The sequence below is a fragment of the Pygoscelis adeliae genome, unplaced genomic scaffold, assembly GCF_000699105.1.
Source record: "Pygoscelis adeliae isolate BGI_AS28 unplaced genomic scaffold, ASM69910v1 Scaffold238, whole genome shotgun sequence".
Classification (NCBI taxonomy): Eukaryota; Metazoa; Chordata; class Aves; order Sphenisciformes; family Spheniscidae; genus Pygoscelis; species Pygoscelis adeliae.
The window spans coordinates 126,121-137,030 of record NW_008825285.1 but is presented as its reverse complement, the minus strand read 5'-3'; the positions used below and the strand labels follow the sequence as shown (position 1 = coordinate 137,030).

Genomic DNA, 10,910 nt, shown 5'->3' with positions numbered 1-10,910 from the left:
CAGCTTTAACAAGAAGTCCCTACCTTTACCCCTGCTAGCATGCCAGTTGTGGAGACACTGAAGTCAAGGTAAGCAAGCGTTTCAGGGTTAGAAGGTTTGTAGATCTGTGCAGGCCGCTTCTTTGGCAAATCGTCTAAGAGAAACAAAATGTGTGTATCTTACTCCCATGACAGGTAGACCTCTGAGTGCTTGACAAAAACAATGATAAAAGAAGACACAGATGTCCCCTAGCCGTAGTACTCACCTGTATCTAGTACCGGAGGCCACGTTCTGACATCCACTGCTGCTGCCGCCTCTCGCGACCGTAACAGTTTACATATTAATTGTGTAGTCATTAAGCAGGCAGAGCGGCTCACCTAGGAATTTAAGAAATAAATAATAATGCAGTAGGATACTGATTAATTCTCCCATGAAAATGAGCAAGACCATGATTTATTTTCTGCCAGAACAGGACACATTAGTCTCATGTTTTCCAATTAGGAGGTAGAAAGATGCACAAAAAATGCAGCTCACAAAGCAGACAGAGTCATGTGAATTTTACAAATTACATGAAAATTGCACTTTGAGAAGAGTGTTGTAATGAAACTAAAGGCACCTTAATAGTGAGAATGTGACTTTTTCAACACATTATATCAGTTATCATCCCAGAATGCCAGTACAGAAGACTGTGGCCAAAGCATTTCCTATGTGATGGTAATATATCATGGTTTATAAACAATATTTTCACATAAACCAAAACCTAGCCTGACATTTGTATGAGTAATTTTACTATCTTAAGTAAATTTTATGTTAGCCATATATTTCCGATTCCTGTGCTAGTAATAAACCACTGGGAACTCTTCTGATATCAGCAAAATAGCTCTAGACCAAAAATTGTGCAGGTGGCACTAAGAAATGAAATGGTGAGTTTACTGCAAATACCATCTGCACTGAATTTTAGATTACACACGCTGAAGGTATTCTCCTTTTAGATTGGCTATTTTTAAAAATACGTAAGTAGCAACTACAAGAATATTTCTTACTGATTATAAAAAATAATATATTTAAGGAAATATTCAGACAAACATAAATATGAACACTTAATCACTGAAGACAGTACAGAGGAAAAACTGAAAAGGCAGCAAGATTCTTCTTTTCCTCGAACTTTTGAGAATCTGTGCAAATATTGCTAAGAGTATTTTTTTCTTTAAGGAATCTGAGACATTTCATTGCACACTGAATTTCCAATGTTCAACCTAAGGAAATCAGTAACCACATGTACACTAAATTTTACCACTGAGCAGAAAAGATCAGCTTCTGTTGACAGTAACCTCATGGAGGTCGATTTTATAGGTCAACTTTATAGAGCACATGAGGAAATTAGGAGCATAGAAAGCACTGACCCAAGCTCTACTTACTTCCTCTAACCCCATGATTTCCCTGCATGGAAAATCTAAACATTTCAGGCTAAAAGTGAAGACAAATGAAGCCACTGCAGTATCCCTCAATCCAATCATGTCACTGTCATGGCAAGGCAAGGTAATTCTTACATAGCTCATCTTAATCCATGAAAATCTTGATTTGGGACATAGTGGAGCCATAAAAAAAAGGAATTTCAAGAGTTAGTGGTTACTAGCCCTCTCAGGAATTATATTATTGGGAAGACCAGGAGGTTTATTAAAATATAGAATGTCCATGCCTGGAGAATAGTAAGTTGGAGGTAAACACGTAGGGACGGTGGGAAAGAGAAAGAAGACATCTTAGCTACATGTTAGCAACTGCTTGAGATGGGGCTCAATAATGTTCAGTTATTAAGAACTACTACGAGTTCATCACCGAAACACAATTATGTAGGCCAAATTTTGCTCAGAAGTCATTCTTACTGACTTCAAAAGGTGTTGTGTAGACATATAGCATGTCAGAGCAGGCTTTGACCCCATCACACCAGGAAATTTATATGATTGCATCGGCAATGAAGGAACAGCCTCAATATTTTAATTTCTATAAGGTCATCCCTCTCCAAAATGAAAGAGTATCTTGGGTAAAACAGAGCTAAGAGGCTTTTAAGTCAAACTGGCATTAATATGGCTAATAAATGTCAACATTTTATTTAAAGTTAGTCTATTGAAAGGATGACAATTACAAGTCAGCTTAGACCTGTCCTAGTTTTTCATCATGAAACCAAACAGATCTAGTTTGGCTATTAAACATCAAAGGAAAAACAAAATAACACATTTTACATCACTTCTATAATTTTAACCACTGATGTTTAAAAACTGTGAGTGCCAAAATATTAAATAATGAGAACCCTGAAGACAATAGGGCAATTTCTCATACCTCTACTGCTACTGCGTGGCATCTGATGCCATAAGGAAAGCCACAAATTATAACTAACTCTAGTACTTACTACTTTAAAATATCAACATTAATTAGAAATGTTAAAATCACACTTGTTTCAACTTGTTTTTTCAGAGACTCAGAATTCCATTCAATAGATTAGAAACTGCCAGATGTAAAAGGCTATCTCTTTGCAACCATTTTATTTCCCTCAGTAACAAGCACAATGCGGTTATTTATATGCAACAAAGACTAAACATTATTAGATAAAGCCAAAATACCAAAAGAAAGCATTGAATGAAAAGGTCTGAGTAACACTTCTCTGGATGAAACAAAATACTGACCAACATCTTCACAACAGAACTTTGAAATTGCTTCAAACTGCAAAACAGTTAGATGTACAGAGCTGAGCACAAATCACCATCAGGTCAAGCTAAGTTTTCCATTGGGATTGTTCTCAATAGTCAGCACAGCGTTGCCAGGTGAGGAATCCTACCATTCTTGGCGTATAGCTAAATACAAGAAAGCACTTCAAATATATTTATTTCCTGAAAGGAGTAGCAGAACTGTGGCAAAATGCGACAGCGGAACTCAGAAGGTTGTGTGCTGTCAAGCAGTGTTGACCCTGCAAAACAGTGAAGTCCTGAATCTTTGGAAGGAATACAACTCTTCAACCTATACCACACTCGGTTAAGTTGCCGTTCCTAAAGACTACGCAAATCCACTGCCCATTTAATCTACTTGTGCACTTTCAGGTGTCTGCTCACCTCCACAATCATCTTCACTGTAGGTAACGTGGTAGCTATGTTCTGGGGATGTGGAGGTCGAACTGTTATTGGCACACAGCCTGCATACAGGCATCCGTAAAATGCGGCAATCAGGTCTATTCCTGCATGAAGAACAAAACAAAAATCCTCCCCTGAAAATCAAATAATTTAATCACAGACACCTATGTCAGCATAAATATTACTTGGAACTCAACTCAGAAGGTTAAATGAACGACTAAGCCCTTTAACAGACTTCTTTTTCAGCCCCTTGTCAGTATTTGTTCAGCTTCACTGATTCCTTTCAATTGTACTGTTCTTCTGAGCATGAAAAACCAAAGGTGACACACAAAGCTGCAGCCAGATATCATCATTTTGGTGAACTCCACTTTTATGATCAGGAAGTAACCTGTTAAAAAGACTGATTTCTACAGATTAATTATCTTCCTAAATTTACATTTATAGACAAATGAGAGTCTACAAGAAGAGGGATGCCCCAGCAAAAGGATGAAGTAGGACAATGCCTGTTCCTATCAGCTGCAGAAAAAACATCTGGAGGTTTCATTAAATGCTGTCTTTCTCATGCCATTTTTAACCTCAGATATGCAGCTTTGACTTACCTACCTGAAATTTTACAGTAAAAAAGGGAGTCATGATCTTGAAATCCTACTTCTAACATAAAAATAGGTGGTGTTCTATATAAACATTGACTGCAGGTGACAGACTGTGGACAGCACGCTTCAGGCTATCTAAGGAGGCTGAACAGACAACAGCACAAAGATCCCGTGAATACTGTTGTTGGAGAGCTCCCTGTTGCTGTACACAGGCCATGATAAGACGACAATGGGGGCTGTTTTATTCTTTCAGTGGAAAAGGATCTGGAGTACTGATAGGTTATTGCTCCTTCAATAAAATGCTTTATTCTTGGCAAGTGAAATACAGAAAATAAAAACTTAAGTTTAAAATACTAGTTGTCTTTTGTGGAAAAGATTTTCTCATATTAATCATTGAGAAATTACTCCTATAAAGATTTAACCAGCATCTTGCAGGCCTTACAAACCAAATATCACAATACAGACCTTAAATCAGACTGTTTATTTCACCAACACACAAAAAATGCTAAAGACAAAAAAGCAGCACTAGATCAGAAATAATTTCAAGCAGATGTCAAGCATGGTGCTTAACACAAGCTTAAAAACCCTTATGTCAAAGGATGAAAATCCAAGCCACAGAGAGTTGTCTAGGTTAAAGACGTACAGAGAAAATAGTGATTATAATTTGGTATTTCTTAATCATCTGCTATTTATTCATCATATTTCTACTCTAAAAAACCATGGATCACTTCCTAGGTATTGCTGCTTTACCCTCATGAAACGCAGCACTTCCAAGAGGGAATTCAATAGGTAAATCTAAGAACACTCAGCAGATGGAATATTTTAGCAGAACTGTGTGCTCATAAAATAGTATGTTTCCAGCAAATGAAAAGAAAAGCAGTAATTAAATTTGACTGCTTATAAGAGACAGGTTTTAAAAACACAGGTTAATCTTAATCTGAACCCAAAGAAATAATATCTATGTGCATACGCAAAGAGAAATACTTTTAAATATGTTCGACTAAGTTCAAAGAAATGTACATAAAGCAAATATTTTGTGTTTTGCCAATTAACATGGTTTACAGGTTGGTAACACCACCAATGCAGCACTGTCCTAAAGGATCTTGATAAACTTTTGGGACTACTAAGGTACTGAACGTGGCAGTTCTTTACCTGGTGGGTAAACCAAAGCCACATGGTCTCCATCTTGTAAATGTCCCCTTTCCATCAACATGACAGCTATCTTCTCAGCTCGTTTATGTAGCTGGACACATGTTAGTGAGTTGGCTATTGTTCCCTGCACAGGAAGAAAGATAAATGTCACAGAAGATAATGCAATGTGCTGAAACTATTTGCCTCTGCACCTTAGAAGTTACTGCATGAGGTACACCCACAATATGTCATGCAATCAACCGAAACACGGAAATTTTCAGCCTTATGCCAAACTGTAGTTGGAAAGAAAAAAGGTATTTGTCAAGCAGAAGAATGTTCTCCATTCCTCTCTCTGTACCTTCTGCCCTCAACAGTGTTTTCTCTCTAACCAAGGGAGTACAGTAGTATGCTAATATCCTGCCCATGTAACCTGTACTCCTTCCCTTGCTATACAGGCAGCATTCCTCTGACAGCCAGGAAAGTGCCTTTATAGTCTCTGCAGCAATCTGGGGAATCTGTGGAGAGCAATCCTGAAAATTGCACTTTGTTGTCTGTACGCTGGAAGGAAGCCAAATGGCACAGCAGAAATACTTGAACAGACAAGAAATAAAAAACACAGGAGAAAACAATACTCTGTGATGGGGAAAAGAATTGGTCTGGAGCAAAAGCTAAGCACATGCATATAAATGAAATAGAAAAGAAAGGCATTTGTTGAATTTGAGTAACTCTGGTCAGCAAGAAAAAGAAAAGGGGAAGTGACAATATGCTACAGAGTTTGGCAATTCAAATAGTGCTACGGTGTTTTAAATTGGATGAGTGTTACAGTCCTTGCATTCCCTAAAAATATGTATGTGTGTATACATGCACACACACAAATGTACTTTTAGAGAAATAAATACATCTGTATCACAAAATTCGCTATCACAGTTGACACCTCAGAATAGAAGTCTGAAAGTGAACATGCAGGACAGACTGATGTGCCTAGAGCTGGTCTGGCCAGGTCTGGGCTGAGATAAAGGGACAGGGCAGTACGGGAAGGGCTGCACCTCTCTGCCTGTGTACCTGTTCTATGGAAAAAGAGGATTTCAGTCTCCAGTACTGCTATGATATACCTGGCACCTATCACAAGCACTAAGTTCACTTAAAAACAGAGAAGCTGAAGAAATTGGGGAAAAAAAGGTAAGAAAATACCTACACTTAAAAAGAACAATGTATCAAAATTGCAATGCGACGCAATCAAAAATATTGTATATCACTGTCCTTATTGAGAGAGGAAGCAACAGGGTCTTCTGTTTTAAATAAATATTCTTTACACTCTGTTTTAACAAGGCAAGAAATAATAAGCATTTGGCTTGATTGCTGGTTTCTATCCACCATCACCATCCCACACACCACTGCGGTTATTTATTGACCACAAGCATCAGAGAGGAGAGAGCAGTTTGATAAAGGTCTAGCACTGGAAGTAGTGGCATGTTACCAGGCATCACTTGGCATTTACAAACTTTATAACGAACCATATACAAACTCAAACACTGTCAACAAAGAGGACAAACCTAACTGAAAATAAAAAGGGCAAAGTCAGGGCTTAGCATTCCTCTTCACAATCTTCAGCAACCACACTTACTGAAATGCACTTCAGGTAATTTTAATCAGTCTTCTGAACAATGCGGAGATCATTTCACTAAGAAAGCTTCCTCTAAAGACATATGCAACTATATAGGTGCTGGACTAGAGATGGCTTCCATCTGTCCAGCCCTAAATATGGCCAAAGTGACCTGAGGTCTGGGTGTCCTTGTCACTGTAGACTTGCCAGGTGGAATGTGCTTAAACTCTTTGTTCATTCTTTCAAGAAATTGCTTGTTTGGATAGTCATGGGAAGAAGGACCTTTTATATCCCCACATACATCAGAAGCACAGGCCCCACTGACACAGAGAGGGAATTGCTGCAAATCATGTAAATTTGTGCAAAACTTGTTAATATTTAAGACTTCTGGCACTTGCTGCACGTGAACCAGTGGAAAGACAGTGTTTATATGAAGTGCAGGGAAGGAGAATCCTGTTGTTGGACAAGAATCATTGGCAAACACGAGGCAACTATTCCCTTTGGGTCTTTTATACGAGGTGTCCTGCAATGTAAAGGTGTTGCAATCCTTCATGACACACACTAAAAACAATGCATTGCGCTAATTTTGAAATATTCCAAATTCTCAAAAATCTTGGGTTACAGGAAAACACTAATCTCAGTGGATTTCTATTAGTCATCCACTGCAAGATGCCTGGATGTTTTAGAACAAAGTGTACAGACAATGTGCAAGGAAGACAAAAAGGGAAAAGTTACAAACCACAACTAAAATTCAAGATGGGCAGTAAAACTTGCCTAGGCTAAAACCCACCAAACCTGTCACTCCTTTCCATAAAACTTTAAATCTTTCCATAAAGCATTGTATCTCTGAAACAAATTTCATATGATAAGATACTCCACACTGAGAGTATTAAAGGAGCAGAGAAACTGAATTTCAAAATTCAACTATTTTTCACTTCTATGGAATGATAAATTATTTTGTCAATCCTTGTTTTCCACATTGTGTCCTTCCCTCCCACTCTTTGAACCCTTCTGCCAGCACGGGAAGTCTGGCTTTATCTGAAGCTCAAAAGCAATAGCCTGTGTGGATATCACTGTCTCTTTCTCACAGCATCTTTGCTCCTAATTTACAGGACTGAACAATGCACTATTTTAATGGTGTAATATTGAATCTCTGAACAGCACTGCCTCTCAGGTTTTCTACTTTGCCACAGACAACTACATTACTACTTCACTATTATCTGTCAAGTTGCACATGTTGACACAATATTAGCTACTAATCTGAATTTTAAAAAAGTTCATTTAATGACTTATTGGTAGCCTCAAACTGAACTTTGGTACCAGCACTGTAATATGGGCTGGGGAAGCATATCCTGTAAATACAGTAAGTGGTCATTTCACAGAGGTTCACAAATTACTGGAGATTTAAGAATGCATCCAAGTTGCGTAGGGACCACGTGGGCTGAGACAACATCAGCTACTCCAGGTGGCCCAGGGGAATAGCACTATTCCAGGCCCCTCCTCTCCTGGAGACCCTCACATACTACGTATGTTCCCCGGTTTTGACAGAAGTGTCTAGGTGTAATGTGGTGGGATGGTTTGAAATCAGACTTTCATTCCCTACAGCTGTCTTGGGAATTATTGGTTTGCCGTCTACAATCATCTAGGAAGTCTGTAATCACCCACTCTTAGTAAAGCCAAGTTCTGTACTACGTGACATGCATTAATTCATTTTTGATAAGCAATGAAACGCTGTGCCAGGCTGGCACTTCATGTAGGCTATGCAGATAGATTTATTAGTGATCCTCTGCAGACCTGGTTGGATTCTGGACATACCTCTTCTTCTCTTCAACTTCTTTCCCCATTCTCACACCTCCCCTAGATGATCCAGTCTCAAAAACAACAATCATTGTTTTATTTAGGGAAAATGCTTTGATTTTGCCAGGCCTGTGCTTTTCAAATTGGAAAACAGGATGGTGAGCAGTATTAAATACTACTCTTCGGTATAGGAACAATCAGTATTGAAATAGCTTTGCAGAGTCAGCTCACCCACAACATATATGTGGTGGAAAAAGAAATGAGAAATGTGTAAGGCGCGCTGTTTGATACAAAAGCAATCTATATTTTGACAACTGGCAATGATTATTCTCTTTTCCTCTCTGCCTCAGTGAACATTAAATGTAACAGCTGAGTATTAATGGGAAAAGAAACAGAAAGGTCGCGTTCAGCCATAGCATGAGCAGGTGCAGGTGAAATACCAGTGTGCCATTTTCCATACGCCAGCCTGTCAGAGTAACGGTCTGAGCTTCTTACCCTGCAGTTGAGTAGAGTGTAAAGCACATGGTCAGGAGTGGTCTGAGCTCTCCACTGTAACACTTCTGAGAGGAAGAGGAACTAAAATAAAGCAGAGTGATAGTCATGACACTAAATAACTTTTTGTGTTTAAAAACCAGGTAACTATTTTTGCTAGTTTAGCTATGTCTTTCTTATTTATATGCTACATTTTACATCAATACCCAGAAGCACTAAACATGAATTAATTCTCTTGTCACCACACATATTTATAGCAAGGTGCTTTTTCACGGTAGCAGCGGTCTCTCTGGAAGTGAAGTCAGTGCTGGGATTATGATATATTACTACATAGACTTTCAAAGCAATAAACCAGTTCTTACTGATCTCTCTGAATTTAAGCACAATTTTAATTCTTCCGCTTCCTCTCTTTATCTTACTACAGATATATAAATAGTTATACAGCTTAGAACTTACTAATTTAATTACATAAGCCCCCAAAAGAGCTGAATTTCAAGTTAATTTTACAGGATCAAAATAACAACAAATAAGGTCAGGACAATATAAGCAAACAAAATTCCCTGGACTCCACTTGAACTAACAAAAAAGATATAGTAGAGGGTGATTTCTGGTAGAAGTCCCATTAATACTTTCCACCATGTCTGTTTTGTTGTCCCATGTACACTTATAAAAAAAAAATCCATACAGATGAAATGCAGTGATCCTCCCTCATGTCTATTCTATATTTATCTGTAAAGGGGGTTCTGAAATATTTTAGTGTGAACTAGAAAAAGCAGTCAGCAAATTCTGCAATAGTAATAATAATACTGTGTATGTACTGCTAAGTGTCCTGATGCTAACTAGCTAAATATAAGTTGTATCAGAAAAGTTTAGCTTACCTTTCTGGCTTGGTCATTATCTTCTATTTGCCCCAAATCTCTACCACTGGCCTGTGCAATTCTTTTTCCAGAGACCAAGTTCCCCACCATCACAGAGGCAGGGCCAATTTCTAGAATAAATCAGAAATGTGCTAAGTGCAATAGAAATCCTTCAGTTGTGGATGAAAATTCTTTTTATTTCTTTTGCATTACATGATATTTTCCTCATTGCTATCCACAACACCAAACCTTGAGCACATCTCTGTTGATACAAACTTTGGTTGATGGACCAGAAGTAGCTGGAAGATATGTAGGCCTGGATTCATCCTCTCTAAACATATCTAACTGAGGAGCCCATTTAGCATGGGCTCTCTACAGCCAGAGACACATCCTGTCTGCCTTGATATGGGGAATCTCTGGAAAATTCAGCTCCTAATTTAGGCATGTCCATTCAACTGCCTAAAACCAGATGAGATGTATCCAGCCTTCAGGGACAATGTTCCTATTTCTCTCTTCTGTTCCCTGGGCTAAGCTGCATCTGTAGTAGCAATTCTGTGATGCTATAGACATGAAGTGACAAGGGTTAGGAAGGCAGATGGTGCATATGATAAAATATATGCAAGCCCTTTAGCACAAGATAGAGACTGAAGAAAAATAATTTAACTTTAGAAGAAAGGAAGATGTCAAGGCTGACACTTCTCCATGAGGTGGATTTCACTGATGTTTTGTTGCTGCCATTAGGGAAAAATACGTGTCTCACAGATACCATTTACGCTCATGTTACCATTTGTTTTCTGCTTCTCCAGCGTGGATTACTGATTAACTGCAATTGATACCAGGCTTTACTTCTAGTCTATGATGTCCAAGCTTCATCTCAGTGATGGCATGTGGTGTAAGTGTCAAAATATGAGATGTCTAAGTAACCAGATAATGTACAATAAATAACATTTACAGACTACTCTGCTTTAAAAAGATGAAAGCAATATATCCTCTGGGTATGTAACAGCTATGCAAAATGGGAGAATGTGATGCTATCAGTGTGGTTTCTGTGTTCCTAGCATTGCTTTTACCATAGTGATATATAACATATACATAATGTATCTGTAAGTTTCTCCATTGCACCGATCCTAATTGGATGCAGGAGGGAACATTGTCACCGAGGATGAGGAAAAGGCTGAGGTACTTAATGCCTTCTTTGCCTCAGTCTTTAATAGTCAGACCAGTTATCCTCAGGGTACTCGGCCCCCTGAGCTGGAAAACAGGGATGGCGAGCAGGATGAACCCCCCATAATCCAAGAGGAAGCGGTCAACGACCTGCTACGTCATCTGGATACTC

At 38.5% G+C, this 10,910-nt stretch overlaps 1 protein-coding gene across 2 annotated transcripts in view; it reads right to left on the bottom strand.

Annotated features, from left to right (window-relative positions):
• The window catches only part of DIP2C (DIP2 disco-interacting protein 2 homolog C (Drosophila)), a 155,134-nt gene that overhangs the window by 51,060 nt on the left and 93,164 nt on the right, over positions 1–10,910 (bottom strand). For both annotated transcript variants that reach the window (XM_009329878.1, XM_009329880.1), the window contains exons 22-27: positions 9,596–9,705; positions 8,721–8,801; positions 4,847–4,970; positions 3,084–3,205; positions 245–356; positions 24–133 (exon numbers count right to left, since the gene is read on the bottom strand). In XM_009329878.1, coding sequence (XP_009328153.1) covers positions 24–133; positions 245–356; positions 3,084–3,205; positions 4,847–4,970; positions 8,721–8,801; positions 9,596–9,705 — 659 coding nt within the window. The remainder of the gene's footprint in view (positions 1–23; positions 134–244; positions 357–3,083; positions 3,206–4,846; positions 4,971–8,720; positions 8,802–9,595; positions 9,706–10,910) is intronic.